The 25632-nt window shown below is 45.1% G+C and overlaps 3 protein-coding genes across 7 annotated transcripts; 1 reads left to right on the forward strand and 2 right to left on the reverse strand.

Annotated features, from left to right (window-relative positions):
• Window positions 1-576: 576 nt before the first annotated feature.
• On the reverse strand, window positions 577-6464 carry Patr-1 (Protein associated with topo II related - 1). The gene is made up of 9 exons (XM_033333389.2): window positions 6307-6464; window positions 5452-5646; window positions 4953-5364; window positions 4740-4846; window positions 4138-4640; window positions 3774-3984; window positions 3481-3684; window positions 3080-3343; window positions 577-2991 (listed from the first exon to the last, which is right to left on the reverse strand). The coding sequence occupies exons 1-9, from the start codon at window positions 6343-6345 to the stop codon at window positions 2734-2736; spliced, it is 2193 nt and encodes a 730-aa protein (XP_033189280.2). The 5' UTR covers window positions 6346-6464; the 3' UTR covers window positions 577-2733.
• A 306-nt stretch (window positions 6465-6770) lies between these two features.
• Window positions 6771-25632, reverse strand: LOC117166475 (43 kDa receptor-associated protein of the synapse homolog). Of its 4 annotated transcripts, none has more exons than XM_076620228.1 (11): window positions 25550-25628; window positions 24482-25166; window positions 10747-10963; window positions 9832-9983; window positions 8897-9043; window positions 8589-8748; window positions 8294-8494; window positions 8097-8195; window positions 7797-7988; window positions 7463-7662; window positions 6771-7374 (listed from the first exon to the last, which is right to left on the reverse strand). In XM_076620228.1, the coding sequence occupies exons 2-11, from the start codon at window positions 24595-24597 to the stop codon at window positions 7167-7169; spliced, it is 1692 nt and encodes a 563-aa protein (XP_076476343.1). In that variant the 5' UTR covers window positions 24598-25166; window positions 25550-25628; the 3' UTR covers window positions 6771-7166. The 4 variants fall into 4 exon arrangements, with proteins under 4 accessions (XP_076476343.1, XP_076476345.1, XP_033206356.1 ...); XM_076620229.1 differs by having other exon boundaries at window positions 7237-7374; window positions 7444-7662; window positions 25550-25632; XM_076620230.1 differs by lacking the exons at window positions 24482-25166; window positions 25550-25628 and adding an exon at window positions 18699-18902.
• On the forward strand, window positions 16025-24200 carry nau (myogenic-determination protein nautilus). Of its 2 annotated transcripts, none has more exons than XR_013058836.1 (5): window positions 16025-17458; window positions 18025-18373; window positions 18448-18634; window positions 20605-20683; window positions 23521-23581. XR_013058836.1 is itself a non-coding variant. In XM_033350483.2 (5 exons), exons 1-5 carry the CDS (start codon window positions 17124-17126, stop codon window positions 23655-23657), a joined length of 1074 nt encoding a protein of 357 aa, XP_033206374.1. In that variant the 5' UTR covers window positions 16053-17123; the 3' UTR covers window positions 23658-24200. The 2 variants fall into 2 exon arrangements, 1 of the variants encoding a protein (XP_033206374.1); XM_033350483.2 differs by having other exon boundaries at window positions 16053-17458; window positions 18461-18634; window positions 23521-24200.

The raw sequence follows: 25632 nt of genomic DNA on the forward strand, positions 1-25632 counted from the left end.
TTAATCCTTCTGGAAATTTCTCTCTCCAAAAAGATTTTATGTCTGAATTCGTTTCTACTAGTATCGCTCGTGTAAACACAATGAATGCGATGTTGCTATAAAAATATATCTTTAATGAAAGATAAAACGACTGTTTCTTCGATTGATTCGATCTAGCTTACGAAATATTAAATTTTTCGTTTTCTTATGGTATTTCTTACTGTATTTATTTAGAAACATGCACTATAAAAGAGGAATTGAGTTACTATCTCACACGATATACATACTGACTATTCGTAGTTAGATATTATGTACATAAAATTAACTTCGCGGTTGATTTTAGTCGATATACGTATGTATACATACATATATGCGAGGGGTTGTATGTAAATAAATACATACATAAATCTACGCGTATGTGTCAACGATAATTTGTTAGTTAATATGTATTATACATGCTAAACTCGTTTCAATGAAATAATAATCAAAGATACATCGATCGCATTGTTGTACAGTACGTACGCGATACTTTTAGCAGACGATTGGAATAAAAAGATATACGCGTTTCGTAAGATTATATGCAAGGGATAACGCGAATTAAACTTTATAATACAGTTTAATTTCAAAGATTAAAAAATTTGTACAGTCTCAACAAATATCTTTCATCCGAGATTAAGAAATCGAAATGTGCTCGCTTCAACTCGGTAATCGGATCGTTATTTTACAAATGACAAGGATATATCTAGTTTCTTACGAAATTTCAACCAGCCTCGGTCCACCACGTAAACAATAGCTTTTCACAGTAATAACGTGTATTGCCTGTTGTATCGCGGTAATTAATTCATGAATAATAAATTTACCAAAATTACTATACCGAGGATTTAAAAGCTCGTGAAACTTAAAAAACATTTTTAATAAGAAGAGAAAGTAACTGGCAATGTTTGAAATTACGACCTTATACTACAGAAGGAGGGAGTGTTATGTCGGGTTGCGATGTAACGCTATACATAATTTAATGTAAATCCGACATATGTATTAATTCTAACTCAGACATGTCGAATCACTTGTTGATTTCACGATCGTTATAGACATTGAAAAATAATGCAATCTTTTTTTGTATCATTTTTATAATTTTTTCCCTTTTTTCTTGCAAAAATGACGTAATGCTATATCGCGGAAGCGAAAACTATACTCTTTTTCGCATCCGATTATAAAATATATGAAGTCATTCATTCATCAGAGTCGTTCTATGTACAAGCTAAATGTACATAAGAATTTATAAATATATACTGCAATAAAAAAAGTAACCGTTTATACTGTGCACCAAAGGCCATGTCGTCGTATATTTTAAATCGCTTTCCATGCTTTTGCTAGTTGCCACTATAATTCTTGCGACCATTTCACACTAGGTACGCAACATTTTATTCGATAATAATCCTGCTCTTAAAATACGCATTAAATCAGTTGCAAACGGATATTGTGAAATAATTGGCGAATACACGACGGACAAGACGAAATCGTTAAGTTCGCGTGTCTCTGTAATGTTCACGATATAATTATACATACTACAGACCCAAGTTTTCAATACGCTAATTGTTACATAAAAACATTGCCATATTTCAGCACTTCATATAGAAACTTACATAATCATTGCATATATGACTCCCATACCTTTTCAAAGATACGACGCAAACGAATGAACAATCAACTATTTTCGTATATAAATGTCAATCTTACGTAAAGATAAAACATTATCTTATATAATTAATCCTGATTAACAAATAACTTTATCGTAGCATACTGTTTCACATTCAAAATATTATACGAAATTAGTAAACTACCAGTTACCTCAACGCAATCTCTTTTTATCTTTTTTGCAAGTTTATGGATTACGGGTACAGCATTGCCATTTATCTAGCAGAAACACGCGAGTATGTTTTAGTTCGAAATAAAGATAAAAAGACTGTCACTCTCATTCTCCCTCTCCCCTCGTTCGCCGAGGAAAAAGAAAATTAGTTAAAAAAAAAAAAAAAAAAAAAAAGAAAACGGAATGGAATATACGAAAAGAAAGAAAGAGATGAACAACGACGGAAAGGGAAGGAAGGAAATATTCTCGATAAAAGGGAGTATTTGTTCCCACGTCTATCGAAGAAAGATATAAATTCAATTAACGAACGATGATAATACGTTCAATAAAGTTCTTAAAGTTCAAACGCAATTTAAACAACATACCGTACACATCTACAAGACCGCGAGGTATTATGTTATAATAGACATAACATAGGAATTGGATTTCCGTTTAAAAAAAATCATGCTAGAAATATACTTTACAAAAGCAAAAAAGGAAAAATAGGAGAACGACGAACAAAGAGCATAGGAAAATAAGATGTGTAAGTTATGCGTTGAATATGTATAATCAATACCTGCTTTACGTAGTAAACTTAGAAAAAGAAAAATTATAAACACCATACAAGATATATTAAGCAATAACTGCGTTATTTTCGATATAATAAATACCGTTATGTTTGCAAATAAACGCAAGAGGCATACGTATATTATGTGGAATTTGGGTATTGATTATACTAAAATATTTAGTTATATGCAAGAAATATTTGATTAATCTTAACCGTTGTAACAGTATTAAAATATTTGCGATTTTCCTTCAGTGTAATTTGTCGTTCAGTTAATAATAATAATGATAATAATAAAAAGCAAGTTTTAATGAAATGCCAAAAAATATCTAATAACGTTCAACTATCGAGAAGGATTGGCATCAGTTAGTAGAAGTTCCAGAGTTGTATATCTCCCACATTTTAAATGAGATAGTCGATTTAAATGCTGATTGAGCGTATTTGCAGCAATCGGTCGACAAGGTGCGACACAGGGTGGAGTTTCACCAATTATTTCGATGATGTTTGTTATGAAAGATGACCAATCCGAAGACGAAGAATCATCCGTGGTATATAATTTTTCTGCTTGTTCGAACATCGAAGCAATTACAGATACACCAAACTAAACAGAAAAGCGTACAAATGTAGAAACCGATGTACAAAGAAATGCGGAAACTTAAAAGGTTTAACAGTAAGATTAATAAACAAACCTTGTTTGTCAGTGCAAAAGCTAAACTGTTGTTCTTGATTGGTTGACTAGCGGAATCAGACAGCGATCGAGCTAGTCGAAGTATTGTACCGAATTTGTGTACGGTATCGAACCAACGTTGAAATTCCGAATGCAGACTCATCAATAGATGGGAATCTCTACGTCCTATCATAGCTAATCCTCGAAATATCACATTCCATATTTCTTCTAATTGATTGCGATGTTCCGTTACATTCAAATATGGGAAAAACCTCAGTAATAGCGTCTGTGGCAAACAATGATATTGGAACGATAGAGACATAGTTTCAATAACGAGAAAAACAAGTTTCTCTCTTTTCCTTGTTTTTAAATATTCCTACTTTTTTTTAACAGCATAATATTTCATTCTTAACTCTTACTTACCTTTCCTTTTCGAATACTTAGCATGCTTGGTAATTTATCATCTTGTATTAACTGGAGAAAAGCCGATAACATCATATTTATTAAATCTGTACTGCTTTTCTTATGATTATTTGCTTCGTTTTCGCCTTCTTGATTTTGTTGTTGTTCGTTAAGCAGAGCCAAAGGATTGTGCAGATCTTCTAGTCTCAATTGGATTATATATAACTGAAATTATAATGGTTCACATAATAGATGCTTGCAGATAACAAAATAGAACGTTTGCTAATTAAACGGACGAGAGAAAAAGCCAATACCCTTTCAATTTCCAGTAACAATTGCCTTGTTCGTTTCGTATCTTTTTGTTGTATTTGAGTAGTTAATTGAGGATCACTATTCGGTACAACATCCATGTCAATGACTTTTCGCGGTGCAATAACACTGGCGAACTGTAATTTTCCCAAAGAATTTTCAAACTGTGCCGGTATATATATGGGCCTTGAAAGCACATGTGGTTGTTCTCGATCCCTGGAAATACAGGTAATAACTGCGGTGATAAAGAGATCAGGTGAAAACCCCGAAATTGAGAGAAACAAGAAGAAACAAAGCGAGAGAGAGAGAGAGAGAGAGAGAGAGAGAGAGAGAGAAAGGGAAACAATGAAATAGAAGAAAAAGATTCACCTGGAATCTCTATGATAACTATTATTATTGTTATTGTTGTGTTGCTTTTTATCTTTTTGTTCTTGATTTATACTCTGTCTGTTTCTTCTGTCGCAGAAAACGATATAGTAATAATCGTCGACATATGGCTCGTTTGTGTTAAGTTGCAATAATTGAATATTAATTAACCACTGTTTCTCTCGACTACTCATGAGACCAGCGTATTCATCGTATTCTCCCGAACCTATCACACCATTTATTCCTTGACAGTGATGATTATAATGATATTGTCGCTGATTATTTCGATCATGGTTACGATGATACTGGTTATTCTTAAAAAATGGTTGATGATTTCCTTGTTGTTCCCCATGATGGAAAGCTCTATTTTGATTTCTTTGATTTCCAGAATGCGAAAAAGAATGTTGCTGTTGCTGATGACCAGTCTGATTGCTAGAGAAAGGAGGTATTATGCTATGGTCGGCTCGTAAAAACGGAGGAGGACATAAATTCGAAAGCGGTGCTTGCTGCAAAAATACGATAGATTTTAGTAAAGATAAAAAACTTTTTTTACGAAGCCTTTCTTAAAAGATTTACGTCAAAGTAACTGTAAAGATAAAACTTACTGGTGGAAAATTATTGCAAAATGAATTATGAATTGGTTGCCGCTGAGCAGTATGTGGGAGTATCAAATGTGCCGCTAAAGGATATCTTAATACATTTCCAGTTTGATCTATGGAAATAAATGCGTTGGTTTTAGAAGAAAACAACATGTATTTGTGTTTGTATTTTCCGGATTCGTCTGTGTTAAAATTTAATCATTGCGAAAATGTACTTACTTGGTAATAATCTAGGGTGCTGTAAAAACTGAGGATGAGGAAATCTCATGTTTGGTGGTAAAACAACAGGATGCGGAGGTGGTATACCCAACCCCGGTGGGAAGCGCGGCGGTGCAGATAAAGATTCGAACAAAAGCGATCCATCGGATTTCTGTTGTTGTTGATGTTGTTGCTGCTGCGTCTGAACAGGTTTATTTAATCTAGGTGGTGGCCTGTTTGCAATTAATCCCTTTTCTAGTTGTTCAACCGTACAAACATTGGTTAATGGGGATGTTAAGCTTAATGGTGGTCGAAGTTTAGGAAGGGATAAGTTGGAAGGACAATCCCATACTCCAGGGCGTGGAATGATACCTTCTTTCTCATCTAGTACCAAGTGGGATAAATTATCTTCAATATCTGTATCAGTTACATTCTGTAACAATAATCGTATCACCAAATAAGTATAGTTAGTTTGCCATTCGGTATAGATATTTTTTGTAAGAAAAAGATAAGCATTTACTTTTTTGTCTAAAGTACTTTGATGATGAGGACGACTGGATTCTGTAATCTCGGCAAGTTTTTCATGGTCTTTCTCCCAATCGCCAATAGTAGCTTCAGAACCAAATGTTTCATCGTTTAGAGCATCGTATTCTTCCTCTTCTCCCAGATCATCTTCCTCGAATGGACACCCAAGACCATCCTCTAAACTGTTATTCTGTATAAATGAGAGAAAACAAGGTAAATAAAATAAAATAAACTAAACTAAAAAGACACGTTACTATGAGTAAACTATCGTGGATAAAAATCAATTCTTTCGAGCGCAAGATAGACAAAATTTCGATAGGATAATGAGATAAAGGTACGCGAGTAGTAGGAAACTATTCAATGATCATTCGTTTTCCTGGCATTGCTGAAACGATAGGCATAGGAGTCGTCGAACGGAAAACTAGAACGAAACAAAGTAAAAGAAAAATTAGGACAATAATAATTAATACGAAGACGGTAGTGTTAATGACCTTTGAAGGGATCAAACATTGGCGAGGTTATGCGACGTACCTCCATAACGACTCGAGGAGGTACTGATATCTACTACGTGCTTTAGAAACGATATACGTACGCATAAAGAAATAATATGCGAATTCAAAATATTAGAAATTTGGTAAACAGACTTTGTCGATTCATATATTGTAAATAAGATACTGGCTATCGAGGAACTACACGAACACTGTTCAATTCTTTTTACTCCGGGGAAACCACGACGCGATTCTTAGTGAAAAAGTCGTGCACAATCTCGTACTTTCGTCGCGCTGTTTTCCACTCTTTTCAAATAGAGTTGGGAATGTAAGGTTCATCCAACAGAAAAAGGCTTACTTACTGCAAGCGACGTATCAAAACCGAAAAAGAAGTCTGCCATTTGTTGAAATTAAATGTGCAAAATGACATGTTCTGACCAAACGTCAAGCGATACGAAATGCATCAGCTGTCATGGCGGTCATACTGTATAAATTCACAGCTGTATTCTAGATGTCGCGGCCGTTCCTAGAAAAGCCATAGAATATTTACTACTTGGTGGCTAGAAGCTAGAACTAGACCAATGGGAAGATCATATCAAATTTTCTGTGTTTTTTTCGCTTGAATCAGCCGAAATAGGAACGTATCGCAATGCGAGTAGTGGTAAAATCGCCATCAAGAATGCGAAGGATATCGAGGCGCTTCTAGACTACGCGTGCATACGGTATTTATTACGCTAGTTATTTGCGCTCGATTATTTACTTTCAATAATTCGAATAATAATTTGAATGACGCAAAAAAGGGGAGAATTATATTAAAAAAGACGAATGAATTGAATGTGCATTTTTATTGCCATCAAGTCTTTTTGAATCGTGCTAATATTCTTTAAATTTCTTCATCCTAATTTAAACGTTGAACGATGATCCACGCGTTAAAGAACATTAAGTCTAATCGCTTAATTGGCAGACTGTGCAAGCTCGATACTCCGTATACCCGGAAAATTTGAAATATAATAGGGTAACGTGTATGCTCATATGCACCTTCGGGCTCGGGATATAGGAGTGGGCGCGCTTGCATTTGCGCATGCGTGTGTTCCTGCGTTTGCACTCGTGCGAAACGTTAGCGGTGAACGACGAACGTTGTCGAAGAGCGCGCGCGTTATCGAGCTGGAAAACGAAATCGCAAGTACTTAAGTAAGTAGATGCAATCAAGGTATCGCCAGGTTTAAACGCTGCTAGTGACGTGACAGTCGTCCAACGTGGCTAGACTGCTGGCTCTTAACGACGCCAGACTCAAGGAACTGTGATTCAAAGTATTCATGCCGTGAGGATCTTCGCAATGCAGGTACAATCGTGAACTAACGGACTTGTGACAGTCGGGGCACAGACGTTTCTTCTTTTTGTCGCGTCTCTTCAAGATATCGTACGCACACCTGTAAATGACACGGTTGCGGTCTAAATTAGTGAGGACGACTCGAACGAAAGGGAAGAAGGAAATTTACGTTTTCGATTTCGCTTCACCTGGCATGCAGTATATGGGAGCAAGGCAGCGCTTCCAAGGAATCGGCTTCGAGGCCGAAAGGCTCGTTGCAGCCACCGCATCGCAATTCTAAATCTTCTTCCATTGCCGTGGCTAATCTCTCGTGATGAGCCTTCTGCTCTTCGTCTCCGAGAGAACCGTAAATTCGCGAGAGCCTCGATCTCACGGTTCTTACAAGGAACTACGTTCCAGAAAAAGGACGAGAACGGTGGCATATGGTGGGACGAGGGTTGGAACGGGAGTAGAAAAAAAACGGAAGCGAGTTGATCAGTGAAAAGTAAAAGGCCGAAGAGACAAGGATGGAAGATCTCTTACCTTCGCACCGACCGACCCAGCTACTTCGAGCAGCCTGGTGTTGAATTCGAGTGGACGACAGTTACATATTTTGTGTTGGAGTCGAAGAGCCTCGAGACACCTCGCGGCACCGTCCATAGCTTCCATTTGGCAGAGTCGATCTCCGGTCGCTGCCGCGGAACCCATCGCGCTCTCGTACTGTCGGAATGCTTTCTACGACCGATTCGATACGTAACACGCAACTACGTGTACCTATTCCGTTTGTTTACGTGGCAACAATAAATCGTTCTTCCGCTTTTTATACATTTTACGCGTACTTACATTTATGTCGGATTTTTTCCTATAAATATCTCCCATTATTCGTATACTTCTGGCGTAGCTAGCCTGATCCCCAGAAACAAGGGACAATCGCGTTGCCTCCTACGAGATAAAGAGCGAAAATTAGAATAGGATATCGGATAGACACACGGACGGTTGTGGATCGGAGAAGGTCAGGAAGATCAAGTTTTACCGCCTACCGAACAGTAATCGTGGGCGTCGCCGAGTTCTCCTTTTTTTCGAAGCGCCGCTGCCATTTGAAGGAGAGCCGCCCTATGATGTCGGGAGTTTAAGTCGCCTAGCTGCAAACTTCTCGATAGGTCGTACGCTCTAGCCGCGTACCTGGCGCTCTTGTCGGCGTCGTGTAATCTGGAGAACAGCTCTGACAATCCAACGTATACCTGCGAATCGATAAATACGGGGTACACAGAGACGCACGCACGTACAGACACACAAACATCTTGCGTCGTAGCTATCGAATTTCCAATTGCTTACCTGCAATTCCAACGACGGGTCCTGAATCGAGTGAGCAATTTTGTGAGCTCTCTGAAAAGCTTCCAAAGCTTTGCAAAATCCTGCTAATTCCAAGTGAACTCTGCCTACGGTCAGGTGAACCAATCCAGCAGTCGCGCACTGGTCGCATTCATTGTACAAGCTGCGAGGTAACGTACAGATAGAATAATATCGTTCGTATCCTCGTCGAGTCGACGAATCGATCAAACGACGAAAAAACTCGAGAATCGAAAGAGATTCAAAGGATTACTTATGGTACTTATAGCGAATACCAAGAAAGAGACGGGTACCTATGTCTGGCATAATCCAAGGCCCTATCGAGCGCGCCCAATCTTTCGTGCGCTCTTGCCAGATTTAAGTACGCTTCTGCCCGCATGTTCGGCGAATCCAACTCCTCGGAAATGCACAACTGTTTGTGCCCGAAGTCGATGCTATCTCTGAAATCATCATCAATGTGTACGATGAGGTATCGTTATCGCGCGTATCGTATCTACTCGTATTCTACTCGATCAAGGTCGAGAGTTCCATTCGCGGAACGCGTAAGAGAAACGGAAGGAAGATGGTAAGTGGCGGGAGATGGAAGTGCGCCGAATGCCCTTTTAGCGGAGAACGAGCGTAACGAGCATCCAAGAGCAATAGCGAACAATTTGGTTGGTCGAATGGCTGGATTTTTTCTCGCATCTGGCTTCTGGCGTTTCGTCTCTCGCTTCCGGAGAGACCAACGAAACAGCTTGATTTCCATGTCAAGGATTTTCGAACGTTTTCGAAGTATCGCTACGACTTACCAACTAAATACCGTCTCTTGTTTACAGACTCTCTATTAAGCTCTTTTCTCTTCCTGGTTCGTAGTTACAAGGCTGACGTAAAGCTACAAGGCTGACAGTGCCTCTCCATAACGGTGAAGTGGGTTGAACAGCCTGGATAACGGGTGCCTTTCGGCGAAACAACCCGACTCGTTTCCCTCTTTTCATTCATCTTTCCTCCTTCTCGTCCGACTCTCGTTCTTCCTCCCTCTTTCCCTGCCGTCTCGTTTCCCACCCCCGTTTCCATTTACTTCGATATCGGTACTACTCGTTCGGAATGCAGGGCGTATTTCGACTCGAATAACATACAACGAAACGTTTCGGAACAACGTTCGAAACGTTCGAAGGAAGAAGAGAGACACTAGCGTTATAGAAGGTAGGTCGAAGCGTGGAAGCATTCCGTTCGATCTTTAAATACGTACCTATACTTGCCCCAATCCATATAGGCTTGATACAGATAGCCGAGAAGAGCGAACTTATCCTCTCGTTGCCTGATGTTCTTCAATGCACCCCTCCATTTGCGAACGGCAGCCTGCTGTTTGTGAGCGCGATACAGCTTCAAGCCTTGTTCCACCTGAAACAAGCGAATTCATCGCGGAATGCGGAAATTCGTATTCGTTTGGCGGAGTAACGGTTATTCGCGGCTGCGCTCGCACCATCACCGGAAACAAAATCGTTCGCGTTACGCGTTCCAAGCTCCGTTTCGTTGTAGCGTCGCGCGTAACATCGCTAAGCTAAAGCGACGAGGGAGAAGGTCGTATCGATTCGGCCTTGAACTTCCTCCACCGGTGGTTTAAGATCCGCCGATCCCGTGTAACATAAATAGCGCACGGTCGACCTCGACGATACCGGAGGGAGCAAAGCGATCAGACTGCAACGCGGCAACGTGTAAACGCAACGCGACTAACACGCTCGACGAGTTTAAGCGTTTTAAGCGTTTTTCCGATCAACCGGAAACCCTTTCCTTCCTGACTTATTTCTCCCCTTTCTCCGCTGTCGCCTCTCTTTCCCTCCTCATCTCCTCTCTTCTCTTTGCTTCGCTTCGCTTCCGTTCTATGGCCGTTGCAATCGCGCGATCGTTGGATACACGTAGCAAGGATGCGAGAACACGAATATACACGGATCGATTTTACGGCTAGCGTGACTGGCGATCACCGTCGCGTGCACCTCGTTCGCGTTCTCGACAATGACCGTGAGCGAGAGATTGGCAGAAGGGGCCAAGGGGACATGCAGATAGGAGGGAAAGGGGAGAAGAAAGAGGCGACGGTCGCGTGGTGGTCTCGAATAGCGATAAAAAGTCGCGGTCGCCCGGAGATAGAAAATTTGCGATGTTTTACCCGTCTCCGAGCCATGTGCTGGTCCAAGCGACGTCTGCAGCCTATCAGACATTCCCAGAGACCAGAGCCGGACCTGCCGTTCTGGTAATGGCCGTTTCCGTTCGAATTCTGATGACGATAGTCGTCTTCGGTGAATTCGCAGACGTCCAGCGGATGCCGCGACCCGTCCGGACTTCCCAGCAGAGCGGTTGCGGAGAGTTGATGACTGGCCGGTCCGCTGTAAATTTCCAGCAACGATTCAGAGCGTCGTTCAACTCGTCGAGCGTATCGTTGTTTTTCGATTCGCGGACCGAGCGTACGACCGCGTCGAGATCGAGGATCGTGCCTCTGTCACGCGGTTACCGGAGACAGTTTGGCGTCGTTCCAGCCATCGTGTCTCGATTTTCTTACCGCCAACGCCTATCTACGTTTCGGATCAACGTACCACTGCATTGCGACCCTTAGCCCTTTTTATCCTCCAGCTACTACCATCTTGGAACGCGATCGCGATTGCATCGTCGGCCGAACAAAGTCGACGTACGAGCGTACGACGTATCTCATTGACGCGACGCGACGCGACGCTTTCCCATTGGTTGTAGCAGCCGCAGCAGAACAACAACAACAACAACAACAACAGCAGCAGCAGCAACAACAACAGTTACGGTTACGGCGGTTGTCAGCGTTGAAGAAGCGCGCGTCCGATCGCGAAATTCCGTTTGCCAGCTTGAGACGAACGACCTGTGTGCTAGTCACCGTGGGCGAGGCACCTGTGACCTCTTTTCCTGACCTATATACCAACTTGCCGAGTACCGCCGCGGTACCGCGACAATTGCCCCTCCCCTCCCCTTCCGTTCCGTTTCCTTCCGCGTTTCGACTCTCCGGAGAGAAAGCCGAAACCTATTTCGAGCGAGCAAACGAACCGTTTACTCGTACTTGCCGTCCAAACGAGTTTTTCGCCCGGGTCGATACTTGCCCGAGGTAATCTCTCGAAGAGACAGATTCCCACGACATGATTGCTTTTGTTTTTCCTCGTTATTTCGTCCTCCGGTATGGATGTTCCGATACTCTCAGACAACAAGAGCATATCAACTTCCCCCGTCGGCAGCGGCATTGCTCCGACGATGCTCGCGAATCGTCGTCCCGAAACGGCACAACATATCCCTCTCGTTACGTCGTACCGACGCTCGATGTGCCATCACGAGTGTACGTCTCGTCGCCTCGACTCTTTCGGTCTCGCGAGTCGTTCGGATCTCGATTCGACGAAACGTTCGAGAAAGGAAATCCACGGCTGGTCGGCGTCGGTGCCGATCAAACAGAAATTAGAACGATGTTTTGAGGTAGCTTCTTTTAGCGACGCATCCGTTATACTTGAGTTTGGACGAGTTGTTTTTGCGTGTCGACGGAGTAAATTACATTCGCGCGATTCGGAAAAATAGAGTTTCTGCTTTCGCGAGTCTTTGTACTTGCGTTTAATTGAGCATCGCGCGTGAGAGCTCGCTTTCCGAGAGTTTGTCCAGAAGGAAATGAAAGAACTTTACGGTAACGACCAGAGAGGAAAGGATGGATAGATGGAGGATAGAGAGAGAGAGGGAGAGGGAGAGAAAGAGAGGGGAGTGGAGAGGGGAGAGTGGTAAAGGGAAAGAACAGAGGAAAGGAAGAGAGATTGAAACGAGAAGAATTAGGCCACAGGGGTGGGTGGTAAGTATCGCGGAATGGGATGTATTCGACGAGTGCCAGGAATCGAGCCACGCATAAAGGGACCGACTATCAAGCGGTAAATAATTAACGTTCTGGCAATTTATCTTCAATTCGTACAATTTATCTTCGTACGGCCCGATCGACCATATCTTACCCATCGAACGATATCTCGGAAAGTAACGACTCTCGCGCTTTTCTATACGATATACTTGACTCTTTGTGTTTCGCACGCTTCCAGCGTTCCGCGTCTTACTTCCCCTTCTATTCGAACTGATTATCGTTAAACGCATAACATCCTATAATCTTTAATGTAGTAACGAGACATGTACATAGAGAGATTGACGCGCGCCGCTGATCTTCGCGTACGTACTCGCGTCTGAGTGCTTGTGAGAACCGAAGCACGCGTTGTGTATGCGTGTGTATAATATATATATGTATGTATGTATAGATACGTAACAACTATTTGGTATCGAACACAATGGTACTAAAGATAAAGCTAGAACACGACCGAAAAGGTTCGGTCGTAACGCGTCGCGTTGTTAACTCGTTCGTTTCATCGTCCGAGAACGTCGCGTCGTGTCACTTGCTCGATCTCGATCGACGACGCGCGAAGCGTCGCAACGAGCTACGTAATCGACACGGCGTATTTCTTTTACGATGATCAGGTTCTTTCGTTACAGTTTTCCTCAGGTGATTTTCTGATCATCGGTTCGTTCGTTTCTTTTCTTCATTTTTCGTCATCTTCGGTCTCGTCCTGCGAAGGCCGATCGAAAGTTGGTCGTACGCACGCACGCGCACTCACACACATGCACTCACATGCGACTCGAAACTTCAGACAGTCGAAATGGCAAAAGATTCGCGCGGGACCGAAGATTATTCGTCTTATTCGCGGCGATCGACGCTGCGACGCCTACCACGACGCAGTCACGAGTTTGGTAAACGCAATTCTGATACCGATCGTCGTATCAAGGGAAAACTCAAAGCGGTTCTGGATCAAAGCATCGAACGAAAGACTTCGAAACGAAGGAGCCGATTTGAGATCGTAACGGTAACCGTAATGGCGACCGAGATCGGTAGAGAGAAGGTAGCCGTCGACGACGATTTTTAGCGCCGATTCGGGAACGAGGAGAACTTGGCTTTCGAATCTGCCGCTCGTTCCAAACCGAAAGGTCGTACGCGTTCGGGATCGAAACGCGTTCTGCGGCGTTTCGGTTTCGTAAAATCGGTAGCGGCAACGATCTCGCCCGATTCAACACGGTCTCCAGATGTATCGTAGTCCGACACGGTTTTTCCCCGTGTCCCCGACCGAATCTCCCTCTTATTCTCCTTCGCGACTTGTCTCGTTCCTTCTTCTGCTTTTTTCTCGTCGCTCGTCACACGCCACTCTCGCCACCTCTTCTTTCTTATTTCTCCCTCTTGTTGGCTCGTCTCGTGTCGTGTCGTCACGCAATCTCGAGAGGTATCTGTTGGACGATCTCGAGCAGCGTCGAGAGCGCGCGTCGCGCTTTACATCGACGTACGAGATGCTCCGAGGAGCTCGGAAACTCGGTCGAATCGTTCCGGATCACGACCGGATCCGTCGTTCGACCGTTCCCGAACTGTCGGGAAGATATCGTCCTCCCGTCGTTACCTCGTGTACGCGATCGCCTTCTCGCGAAAATCAACCGGCAATGGTCGGGGTAGAACTGTCGCGCCCGAGCCGCAGCAGCCCGCAACACACGACCCGACCGATTCTCTCTTCTCCTTCCCAACCACCTCTCACCCCTTCGCGAACCCCTCGCAAAATCCCTCTTCTCTCCTCTCTCTCTCTTCTTCCACCCCCGATCTGTCCTCTCTTCTCCTCTCTTCTCCTCTCAACCCCTCCGCTTCCTATCCGCCTCTCACCAACACTCCCCGCCGTTGCTCACCTCACCTCGCCTCACCCCTCTGCCACGCTTTCCAACACCACCCTACCCTCTTCGCCTCGCCACCCCCGCACTGTGCTCTCGCTGTTCTCCTCGCCTCCTGCCGCATCGCCCTGCCACGTTTTACCTCGCCTCTCCTTTCCACCGATCATTGCCATTCCCTCCTGCAACCCCCTGTTCTATTCTGTCCTCTTTCTCTTCCTCTACATGGCTACATATGCACACACACATACACACACGTATATTAATGCGCGATGAAGCACACGGGAACGGAATCTCTTCCGTATCCGGCAACGGCCCATCCCTACGTGCTTTCCGTTCTTCCACCTTCGTTGTAGCTACCAACAATTCCTATCCGATCTTCCCCTCTCGTAACTAGAGATTCGTCGCGCGTTTCGACGGTTCACCGAATCGACCTTTCATTCGATTCCTTTCTCGGGATACGCGGACAGAACGAACCGACGTGAATCGCACGAAATATCTGCTTCTGCTCGCTCGAAGAAAGGAGCCGAAACACACGAATGAGAAGATATGAAATCGCGCGCGCGCGCGCTCGCCAATCTTCCAACTTGACCCGCGTTTTCCTAAAAATGGGCGAGGTATTGCCCTTTCCTGAACTTTCAGCTTTGCCGGATGAGATATCCCAGCCAACCGAATCCTGAAAGGAGAAGAGAGTGACCCGTTTTTCGTCTCGCTTCTCCCATCCGGATCGTTTGCCTTGCGCGCGATTCTCCCTCTTCGTTTTCGACACGATCGTCTCCGAGTCGTTCCGAGATTCCACGAGAACCGTGCCGTTCACGAGGGTGCGATACAGCACTACCACCCCTGCTACGCGTGTCAAACTTTCTCTTCGTGCTTAGCTACTTAACTATCCACATACGCACGCACGCACGCACGCACACACACACACACGTGTTACCTCGACTCGGATACGCGTCTCTAGACGCGTCCGCGTCGGACGCCCTTACCCGCCACGGTCATCGAAATCACTCGTCGTTCCCACCGATCGTATTGGATCGATAGCGAATCGACCGAGAAGATTAAAATTTTCGTGTTCTCGCGAGAAGGAAACATTTTTTCAGACAATAGGTCGTTGGTCTATGGTCGAGAACGCGACGAAATCGAGACGCTCTTCTGCGTTGTCTCGTCCGTTTTGAATCGTTACGATACCTCGCGATCCTGTTTTATAAAATGTCGCCTGTAACTCGCGCGGTCCCTCGCCGCGATGTCGTTCGCTATCTAGGTAAAGAGGTTACCGGTTCAAGGTCGATCCTAGTCATTCGTAGAATGTAGCTAGCGCGTTCGTGTTCGCTGCGTCGCTCTCGCCACCGACTCCAAAGTTTCCGTTTCTTTTCCTCTTTCTCGACCTTCGAACGGTCGATCGTTCGTTCTCGTCGATTCTTTTGCTTCTCTTCTATTACACGCGAATTAATTTCTCGTTGTTCGTTTCGAGGAGTTCTCTGGACTCTGAAGAAGCTTTATTCGTTCGATACGCTCGAAGTAGTTCGAGGGGAGGAGAAAGTCGATCGCGTCCGTCGCGTCGTCTCGCGATGTTTATACCGTATTAACGGTAAGCTGCACTTTGAATTCCAAGCGGGGTCAAAGTGTGGTAATTTCAGTGGACGATTCGATCGACGAGAAGATTCGATGATGGAGCACGCGCAACGAAATTTGAGAAAGTTGGATCGAGTTGGAAGCGAGCTATGTTTCGCGCGACTATAAAGCAACGTCGAGCAGCGGAGATTCCGGCGTTGCGACGCCGATCGCGAACAGGAGGATGGATCGTCGAGAGGAAAGCGACGATGGAGGCAGCGATTGGCGACGCGAGAACGAGTTCGGATGGAAAATGGAAAGATTCGAAACGCGGTATCGGCGGTTAAACCACACCCCGACGTGACGAGATTTGACCAGCCATTAGATGCGAGTAGGGAAAGAGAAGAGGCGGGACGATGCTGCTCGATCCCGGAGAATTTACACGGTCTCTAATTGGTCCGTTTCTCGTCGAAAATAATCCATCTGGGTGTAACCAGCTGCTAAACGTAGCTCGTAAAGTGTTCGAACGGTGTTGGCTAGGCGTGTGGGTTTTGGCGGTCGTAGAACGTGGTCCGATGCGTACGCGCGAGTGCGAGTGCGAGTGCGAGCGTGAACGCGAACGTGGTCGCTTACGATCGGCCGCTACGAGAGTCGACGAGAGAAAAGCTTTCGGGCGGCATTCGCGCACGTTTCAGGGCCACCCGCCGGATCCCGGTAAGCCCGCCGCGCCGCTTCCATTTTTACACGGACTTTACTTACGTCTCTGACTCGTCGAAATTTCCTATCGTTTCGAAATTTTCGATCGTCCATCGTCGATCGACGTTTCTTCGACGACGCGTTCGCTCCTTTCGTTCACTCGCGTATTCTCGCGTTACCATTTGCCCGAGAATCGGACGATTCGAACGACCTAGTGACCGCTAGGTCGATCGAACGACCGATCGATCGATCGTTCGATAGACAGACAGGTAGATCGTCGATGAAAACGGGAATGGAAGCCGGAACGTGGCCGTTGCTCGCGACGATCGCGATCGTTTCTCGCGACACGTGGTGCTCGACGTGAGAATCCGATCGTATCGCGAGTTACAGTTTTGCGGTGGCAAAAGTGGAGAGACGTGTTTCGAGGAACGACGTCTCGTCGGAAAGAACGAAAGGGAAAGGAAGAGGTGGGAAGGGAGGAGGAGAAAGAAGCGAAAGAAGAAGAGAAAGAAAGGGAGAAAGAACGCGTGAGCAAAAGCTTCGTATCGACGTGGTTCGCGAGAAACGATGACTCTCGTGACAGACACGGTGTCTTACGCGTGTCAACCGGTCGGTAGACAGTCTTACGACGACGTTTACCGTCACCATCACCTCCAACTTCGACATCATCATCATCATCACCTTCATCGTTACTATCACCATCGGCATCACTATCACTATTATCATCATCACCACCATCATCGCCGGCGACGAGGAGCGTACGCATCCACCGATGATCCATCGATCGAGTGCCTGCAAGGATACCTGTCCGTGGGAAACGTGGACGAAGAAGCGAGAAATCGAGTGGTCGAAACAGGCGAAACCGACTCCGCGTTAGGATCGGCCAGCTCTGACCGTTATCGGTACGATAACCGCATCGTGTTCACCGATTCGAGTTCGACGATTGTCGTTCCCTCTTCCCTTCTGCCATCTTTTTTTCTTTCCTTTCTTTCGAGATTCGAGCGAAACTCACAGCGTAGCGTCGCTCGTCGTTATAATTCGAGATTAAACGCGTCGACGGTTTTATCGCGTGTCAAACCATTTTCACCTCGTATTTCGCGTTCCGTTTAACCGCGTTTACCATCTTGAATCTATCGTCGTACCGACCATGCTCCCCTGGCTCTCGTGTTGTCAACCACCTGGAACGATTCCAATTGGGAACAACGTTCTCCGTGAAACGCGGTCCGGTCGCGTCTATCGAGCAGCGTGACGCGACGATATTTCCTAATTATTCGACTCGTTCCCTCGCTTGTAAAAGCCAAGCAAGAAGAAAGAAAGAAAGAAAGAAAGAAAGAAAGAAAGAAAGAAAGGAAGGAAGGAAGGAAGGAAGGAACGAACGAAGGAGGAAGGAAGGAAGGAAGGAAAAAAGAAAGAAAGAGAGAAGGCAAAGTAGAGACGAAAAGAGTAAAAATTTATGATGGGTCGACAGGTCGCGAGCATCGCGGTACGCGGTGGACTCGGACGACGCGTCGTCCGTTGTATCGGTGGATGCTTCGGCCGATCTCGAGTCCGGTTCCGTCGAGGCCGAGGAGAGCAACGAGGGTAACGAGTCGAACGAACCGATCGAACCCAACGAATCGAACGAAAGAAGCAACGAGTCGAACGAGAACGAGCACGTGCCTCATCCTCACGTGGCACTGGACACCGCTGACACCACCGCCTCGACGCACGGACCACGTCGGTGTCTGCTCTGGGCTTGCAAAGCCTGCAAGAAGAAGACTGTGACCGTCGATCGAAGAAAAGCTGCTACATTGCGGGAAAGAAGGCGCTTGAGAAAGGTTAGCCGAAATAGAATACGTTCGAATAGAATACGAGAATCGCGTGCCGGATCGATCTCCTCTCCGATCGATAGGTCTGCGTTTCAGGTGAACGAGGCGTTCGAAGTTTTGAAAAGGAGGACGAGCAACAATCCCAATCAACGATTACCGAAAGTAGAAATTCTACGGAACGCGATCGAGTACATCGAAGGTTTGGAAGCGTTGCTGCAGAGCAACAGATCCTCCGTAGCTCAGGGTCGCGGTTCGACTAACGATACGCCGGTAAGTATCGAAGGAGCCGATCGATCGTGCCCTAAAGATGTTTTTCCTAAAGCTTACTACTCACGACTACGTAGGTTGCGTTCCTCGCATCGGTTTTCATATCGGCCGAAACTACTCGTATTTCGTATTCGGTCGAAACAGAGAGAACGAATTCGACCGAATAATTTTTCAAGAACGAGCACAGTCGACCACGTGTCGTACACGTGTTCGTGACGCACTCGCACGAACGTTAAGTTTCGCGCTTAGACATCTTTTTGCGACATCCGGAACGACAAAATAATCGTTGGTGCGTCGTATCTTGTTTATACTTTTCCGTGGTAGTTTTGATCTATTTAACGACGAATTGGCAAGATACGGCGACCAGGAAACCGAACAGGCAGCCTGATGAAGTTTAACAAGATACGAATAAAACAACCCGACTGGTTGGGCGAAAAGCGCACGAACTGTCGCGTCGTAGCTCGTTGCACGGTCTTTGAAACGCAGAGCCAACGAGCCAACTACTTCGGGATTCTTCTCGAGGGGATTATACAATGAAATATATTTTCCTGGTATTTCGTATCGTGCAAACCGGTCGTCTCGTATCCTCGCTAAATATAAGCTCGATTCTGCGCATCGATTCGTGCCACGTTAGCGCACGCTTTTCTTCCATTCCGCATGAAACGAAAGTTACTTTGCGCTCCGCTCCAGATCGAATGAAAAATCATCCTAACCGTCGTAGTAAACGCAATAGGTGTAATATACAAGAGGACTGAAAATGACAGGATACGAGCACGAGACAAACGAACGATCGGACCAACGGCTACTTGAAACGATCGTACAGAAGATGAAAAGTGTCGTTGTACAGGTTGCGAAGAAAGAGAGAAATGGTCAAAAAATTCGTAGCGTGTAAATTAGGCAGCAAACGATCGTCGATCGCGACCTGTTTTCGTGTTTTCGAAAGACTTAGAGATAAAGGCTTAGAGATAAATTCGAGATTTTATATGCTCGAGAAATTCGACTTTAAAAAGAAGACAACTTGTATCGACCTCCGACATCGAGGACGCGAAGCCATCTTCCAGAGCAAACATCGTGCTTATTTAAAGCAGCCGTTTCACACGCGAGCACCAGGCGGTTAACGTATCCTACTTTACGATAAAAGCTCCTCGATTTCACTTTGCGTTTCATCTCAACGAGCATCCCGTCGCGTCGTGTTGTGTCGTTCGTCACAAGTTTCATCGCGTTGATCTCTCCCAAAAAGTCGCAGTCGTTTTCTCTCCCGTTGTCCAAACTCGTACCGCTGAAAAAATCGCTCGCGTTTCTTTTTCTTTCATCCTCGGTTTCCATCGTGGTCGCGTTAAAAAATAATCTGGAAAACGTATTTCCCTCTTCGCAGAAATATATTCCCGCAGCAAGTACACCTAGTTTCGTTGATAGCAGCTTCTCGTAACGAGCTACGAACGCGCGTCGATAAACGTACGAACGTACTTATGTACTTACGTTCTTGCGCACTTATGTACGTACGCGCGTACGCACGCATATACGCACTCGCGATACCAAGCGATGGACAGTGCAGCGACGAACTGCCTTTACTCTAAGAATAGTTGGCCGCGACGACGCATATAGATACGCCGAAACAGATAAAATGTATACATGGTGTTTAGCGTTTGACAGAGAGAGGAGAAACGTACGCGAGAAAGAAAGTCGCGAACACGTTCACCGGCGACTTATTCGACGAAATCTTACCTTTCTTTTCGATTGCTCGTTGTCATCGATAATTTACGTTCGTCGAACTTGCTCCGAACTTGGTTCAACGTTTTCCGTTTCTCGATCTTCAAAAGTCGCTACATGGCGAGCTGATCGTTCGTAGCTGACGCGATATTCGTACGATGGAATCAAACGTTTCCTAAGTAGACGCGTATTTCGCCATTTTATCGTAATTCGCTATCGTCGCTAAAGCCGATAATCGCAACAGCTGGCTTCGTTATTTGCAGGGTGCAACTTCCCCGCGATACGTGACGGAAAGGCTGAGACAGTTCTCGGATCCTCTGGCGAGGTTTCAACCCATCAACGGTGAGTGAGATTCTATCCACGAAACGGTAATTTTCGTTCGCGACGCCACGTTGAAACGCTGAAACGTTGAAACGTTAAAGCACGTGGAAAGGGAGGAGGAAGCGACTATTAAGGAGCGTGCGACCCATCGACCGGCTTCTCTAGTTTGCGCTCAACGATTCCAAAATGGTAGATCGTGCGTGTTATACCGGTATTTTTAAGTAGATTAATGCTTGACACGAGACGGAGCATTAAGCAGATCGGTATTAATGAGTTTTGTCACCCTTGAGTGACACTCCGTTTCTATTCGGTTACACTCGCTGCTATAGATAGCCCACCCGTGAGTTTCCGAGGAGATGCAACGTCCTCCCGTCCCTACAGTCCGATACAGTCGACCGCTCGCGTCTCGCTCGCGTCTCCCTCGCGGGTCGCGTTACTCGCGACAGTCTACAAGCCACGCGCCACGCGTCATGGTTCACGGTGCATCGTGCATCCTACACCCTACTTACTTACACCTCTAGCCGGCAACGAAATCGAGAAATACACGCGCGCTTCCATACTTCCATACATCCTCCTCGGCTGCTATCGTTCGATGCTCAACCCCGTTTCCTAGCTATTTTCGCGTCCGATATTCTACCAGATTTCCCTGTTTTTCCGACCTGCCGAATACACGGCGGAATTAATTGGCCCAGATTCCCAAAATAGACCACCGGTCTCATCTCCGCTTTCGCGCAAATCTGCGCTACGCGAATCTCCTCGCGAACAAATCGAACGGAAACTGTTTGTCTCGAGGCATCACGTTCGAGAACGACAACGAAGGAAAATCGGGGATATTCGCGTGCGTATCTACTTATGCCAATTCGATGGCGCCGTCGGCTAAACGAATCCCTTTGCGAGCCAAAAAGAGCAGCTCGCGCAACCCTGCTATTTCGATCGTTGAAATAACTCGAGATTAATTAGCGTTAATGAATATCTGACTATTGCGTACCGTGAAACATAATTCAAGTCACCAGGAAGAAGAATGCGTTCGTTTGCTCGAAGACGAGTCGCAAGATCGGCGAACGTACGAGCAAACGAGCACCCGTATACACGCGTACATGAAATCATGTCTTGTATTTAGCGTCGAATCGCGAGATTTCTTCGTCACGGTTCTTTTCCCCCTTCTTTCGACCGTCGTAGTAACGATGACTTGCAACCGTTTGGAAGAAACAGGTGACGAGGGAAGGAGCAAGACACGGAGAGAAGGAAATGGTGGCAGTTGAATTTCGTGGCACGAGTTTCTCGTTAAACGAAACAGTCTATAATTCACGATCACACCGCGACGCATTCGCCAAGTCGCAGTCGTCCACGAACCAAGGAAAAAAGAGCTGCGAGCTCCTCGGTAGGAATAGGCATCGTTGCAACGACGAGAAACAAGTTCCTCTCTGTGAACGTGAAGGGTACCGATGCCAAGAGATTTATCGAACCGTATCCCACTAATGCGGATCCTGATTATTTCGATCAATGTCCCAAGATTCCGTTACGCTACGTAACAAATCATATTTCACAACTTTTAACCGAACGAGTTTCCAACATTTCACGAAATTTCTAATATTCTTTGGAAACTCCTTTGGGAAATCGTCCTACCACTGCCGTCATTTTTTTCTCGTTAGTCGCTATTAGCAACGATACGATACGATCGCGTCACCGCGCTGAAACGCGTGTACATACATTTTCTTCCGATCGATCTGTGCTGATAACCGCGAATCGTCGTACACAGCGCACGCAAGTAGTCTCAGTCTGTAAGCAACTACGTTACCGATTTGGTGGATCGTCGAACGATAAGAAAATTCAAGTCGCCTCAAAGTGCCATATATTGCCACGGTACATTAGTATGACGCATCGTCGCCGGACCATCCTTTTGCCAACGGAACGGTCGTTTAAGCGCGGCGGAAGCTGCGTCCAAAATACATACTTTGCCACATCCAGAATTCTCTCGAAAATTTCCTTGTCTCCGCTTGTTTCGCGCTTTTCTCTACTCTCCTTTCACATTTTCCACCCAACTTCTACATCTTGTCTCGCTGTCGCCCATCAGCGTCTTCCGTTTTCCCTTCCAAACTACGCGTCTCTCTCTTGCCCCTTTCCCCTTGCCGATTTCCATTCCCAGTTATTCCTTTATTCTTCGATATTTGCCGCTTCTACCATTTCCTTGTTTTTTCCAGTTCGACGAAAGTAACTTCGTTCGACGAATTCGCTAGTACACGATACGATCCAAAGCGTTGCGATTCAAAGCGTTACGATCGAAAACAAAGAGCGTCTTTACCGAGGGACGTTCAATGTTCGCGAAGGGCTTCTGACGTCGTTGTCACGTTTCTCGCTAATGGGACCAAGTGAAAGGTTCCTTGTGTTTCTCTTTACCGTCGAAAAAACACAAGCAACGGTTTGGGCCGTCGCCGCGTAATGGAAAAGGACGAATCGAGCGAACTGCGAGCGAATCGGTGCTCTTTGAAGACCGCCAGGGATGTAATTAAGCCGTTTCGCTTTCAGCTTTCGCACGACTTTTCCTTCTCTTTTTCTGATCGGTACATCCTCATCGCTTTCAACGAGAGGATCTCATTTTTGACTCGGTTTTCTCCAATAACGCGTAATTATACCGTTAATAATACCGGTCACGTGCGTCGTCACGTGCCGTTGTTACGTTCGATGTTTGCGTAGACTTACGGTTAATTCGATTAACTCGCAAACCGAAAGCTTCTACCTTTAGCAATCTTGCGAGCATGTTTATAAGATAAGAAAGCGTTAGATAATAATTTGTGCAAAGTGATCAGCGACGAAGTGATTTGAGTGATTAGCGCCGGTTCGTTTGTGTCTTTCGACAGGATTCGAGGGAACGGTGGAACCGCAATCGTCCCAGCTCAGTGGAAGCAGCTTGGATCGCCTCAACATGATCGTCCAGAGCATCAACGGACCGACTCACGGGGCCACCGACGCGCTTCGATATCCTTCGCAGCAGTGACACACAACGGTGTGTTACAGATACAGGTGTTCCAAAGGAATCATCGATTTTTCTCAATTCACTGTTCCTGGAACCACCGTTGAACGCATCATCGTGTGGATATATCAAGTTCCTAAAATGCATCGGCTTAAACGTATGCTCCTCTCTGTAATATCGCTCAACGATCGTTTTATTCGAGATAGTTTCGTTATCAAACGAGTTCTTTCGAGTGAAATATTTACATACGCGCTATCCTTCGACTATTTTCTGCCGATCGTGTAATTGAATCGTAATCGAAATAACTTATCTGCATCGCTTCGAATCGATCTTATTCGATACAGCGACGGCGCGTACTACTAATTATCTCTCTGTATATAAATATACATGTATACGTATATATACATAAGCACGTGTATGCAGACAATACATATACATATTCATATACATACATAAATACATTGATACATAGAAATTTATAAATGCGCACTATAATAAAATATATCGGGATACGTGAAACTAAATCTTGCAAAAGATATGCGCGCTCTTGTTTAAGCTGCCTCCGTATTTTATCGTGTTTTATTTATTATACTTCCCCTTCTGTTTCGTGCACATCATCCATTTAATTTATCGTTGCATTTTTTTATCGATGACCACGCAACCATTGCAATATTGTAGCCAACGATTATAGGAGCGTTCGAAACATTTATCGACCCTTGGCGTTTCGAATGGTAAACGGGAAACCAAAAAACGGCTATTCCCCTCCACACTCAACCGAAGATACGCACGTGCATCTGCTTTGCAACTACTAAATACATAAGTATATGTACACATATGTAAGTACTTACATAGTAGAAAGACAGACGTTGCTAACGCTCGATTTCGTTCGGACGACGACGAAGTGTAACCGTAAACGTAAACACGGTCTATGTATTATATAGACACGTATTCCTCTTGGCTTCATCTCGCTTTCTTTCTTTCAACGATATGGTTCTTCGCCCAAGGAGACAGCTTGAGTCTTACTCGATTTATGAATGCGCCTTTGAAAACCAACGGTCGGCACGACCAAAAGATCTAGCTCCGGAAACCAGAGACTACTTTTAACCAGATAAATTGGGAGTCTTGGAAAATCTAGTCTATCAACGTGTTCCCTCTGTCGCGATATCGGCACGTACTCAAAACATCCTGTAAAACGCATCCCTCGAGACACGCATCTACACATCTGTCCTCTCCTTCTTTGGTATTCCCCCTTGTTTTCCCATGAACGGAAACTTTAAAGACTACCGCCACACATTATCGTGCTGTGCCATACCGTACCGAGACACCATTCTGCTCGGACAAGAATCTTTCAGATATTTCCTTTCTTCTACCATTTCCTCCTCAAATCCCAAACGCATAAAATCATACGCCATCTGCCGCATGCTCTTTCGTCAAAAATTTCCATTCCATTTTGATTCGTCCCTGGCAAACGACGACTGTTCCTCGTTACAGAATGTTTCTTTTCCCATAAATTGTCATACATTTTTGAAACGCCTGTAATATAGGAAAAATAATAAAATACAATTCTACAAGGACTACAAACTCATTTTAAATTTTAACCTTTGGTAACAATGAATCTCTGTAATTAAGAGAAAAGAGAGAAAACACTGGGGTACTGGGGTTACCCAACATTAGCCGAAAATATCCATGTCGCGGGAGTAAGAATAGTTGAGGACGACATAAATATTTTTGGAGTTACTGACCCGTCAAAACTCTCCGTACTTTGAGCAAAGCATATATCTTCCGAATGTCTCTTTGAATACTGGTCGCTCCTCCGTCGAAACCGAAGGAATTACAACAAGCGGCGCGGAAACGGCAAAGTGATACAACAATCGCGATAGAAAACATATGCCTCCCTTATGGCGGAACATACTTACATACATCTCTGACGAAATTCGCACTATGCTTAAAATTAACTGCAGTGACATGAGCTCCTTGCAAATTCTAATTCACCGTTAAT

The sequence above is a fragment of the Bombus vancouverensis genome, chromosome 7 (genome assembly GCF_051014615.1).
Source record: "Bombus vancouverensis nearcticus chromosome 7, iyBomVanc1_principal, whole genome shotgun sequence".
Taxonomy (NCBI): Eukaryota; Metazoa; Arthropoda; class Insecta; order Hymenoptera; family Apidae; genus Bombus; species Bombus vancouverensis.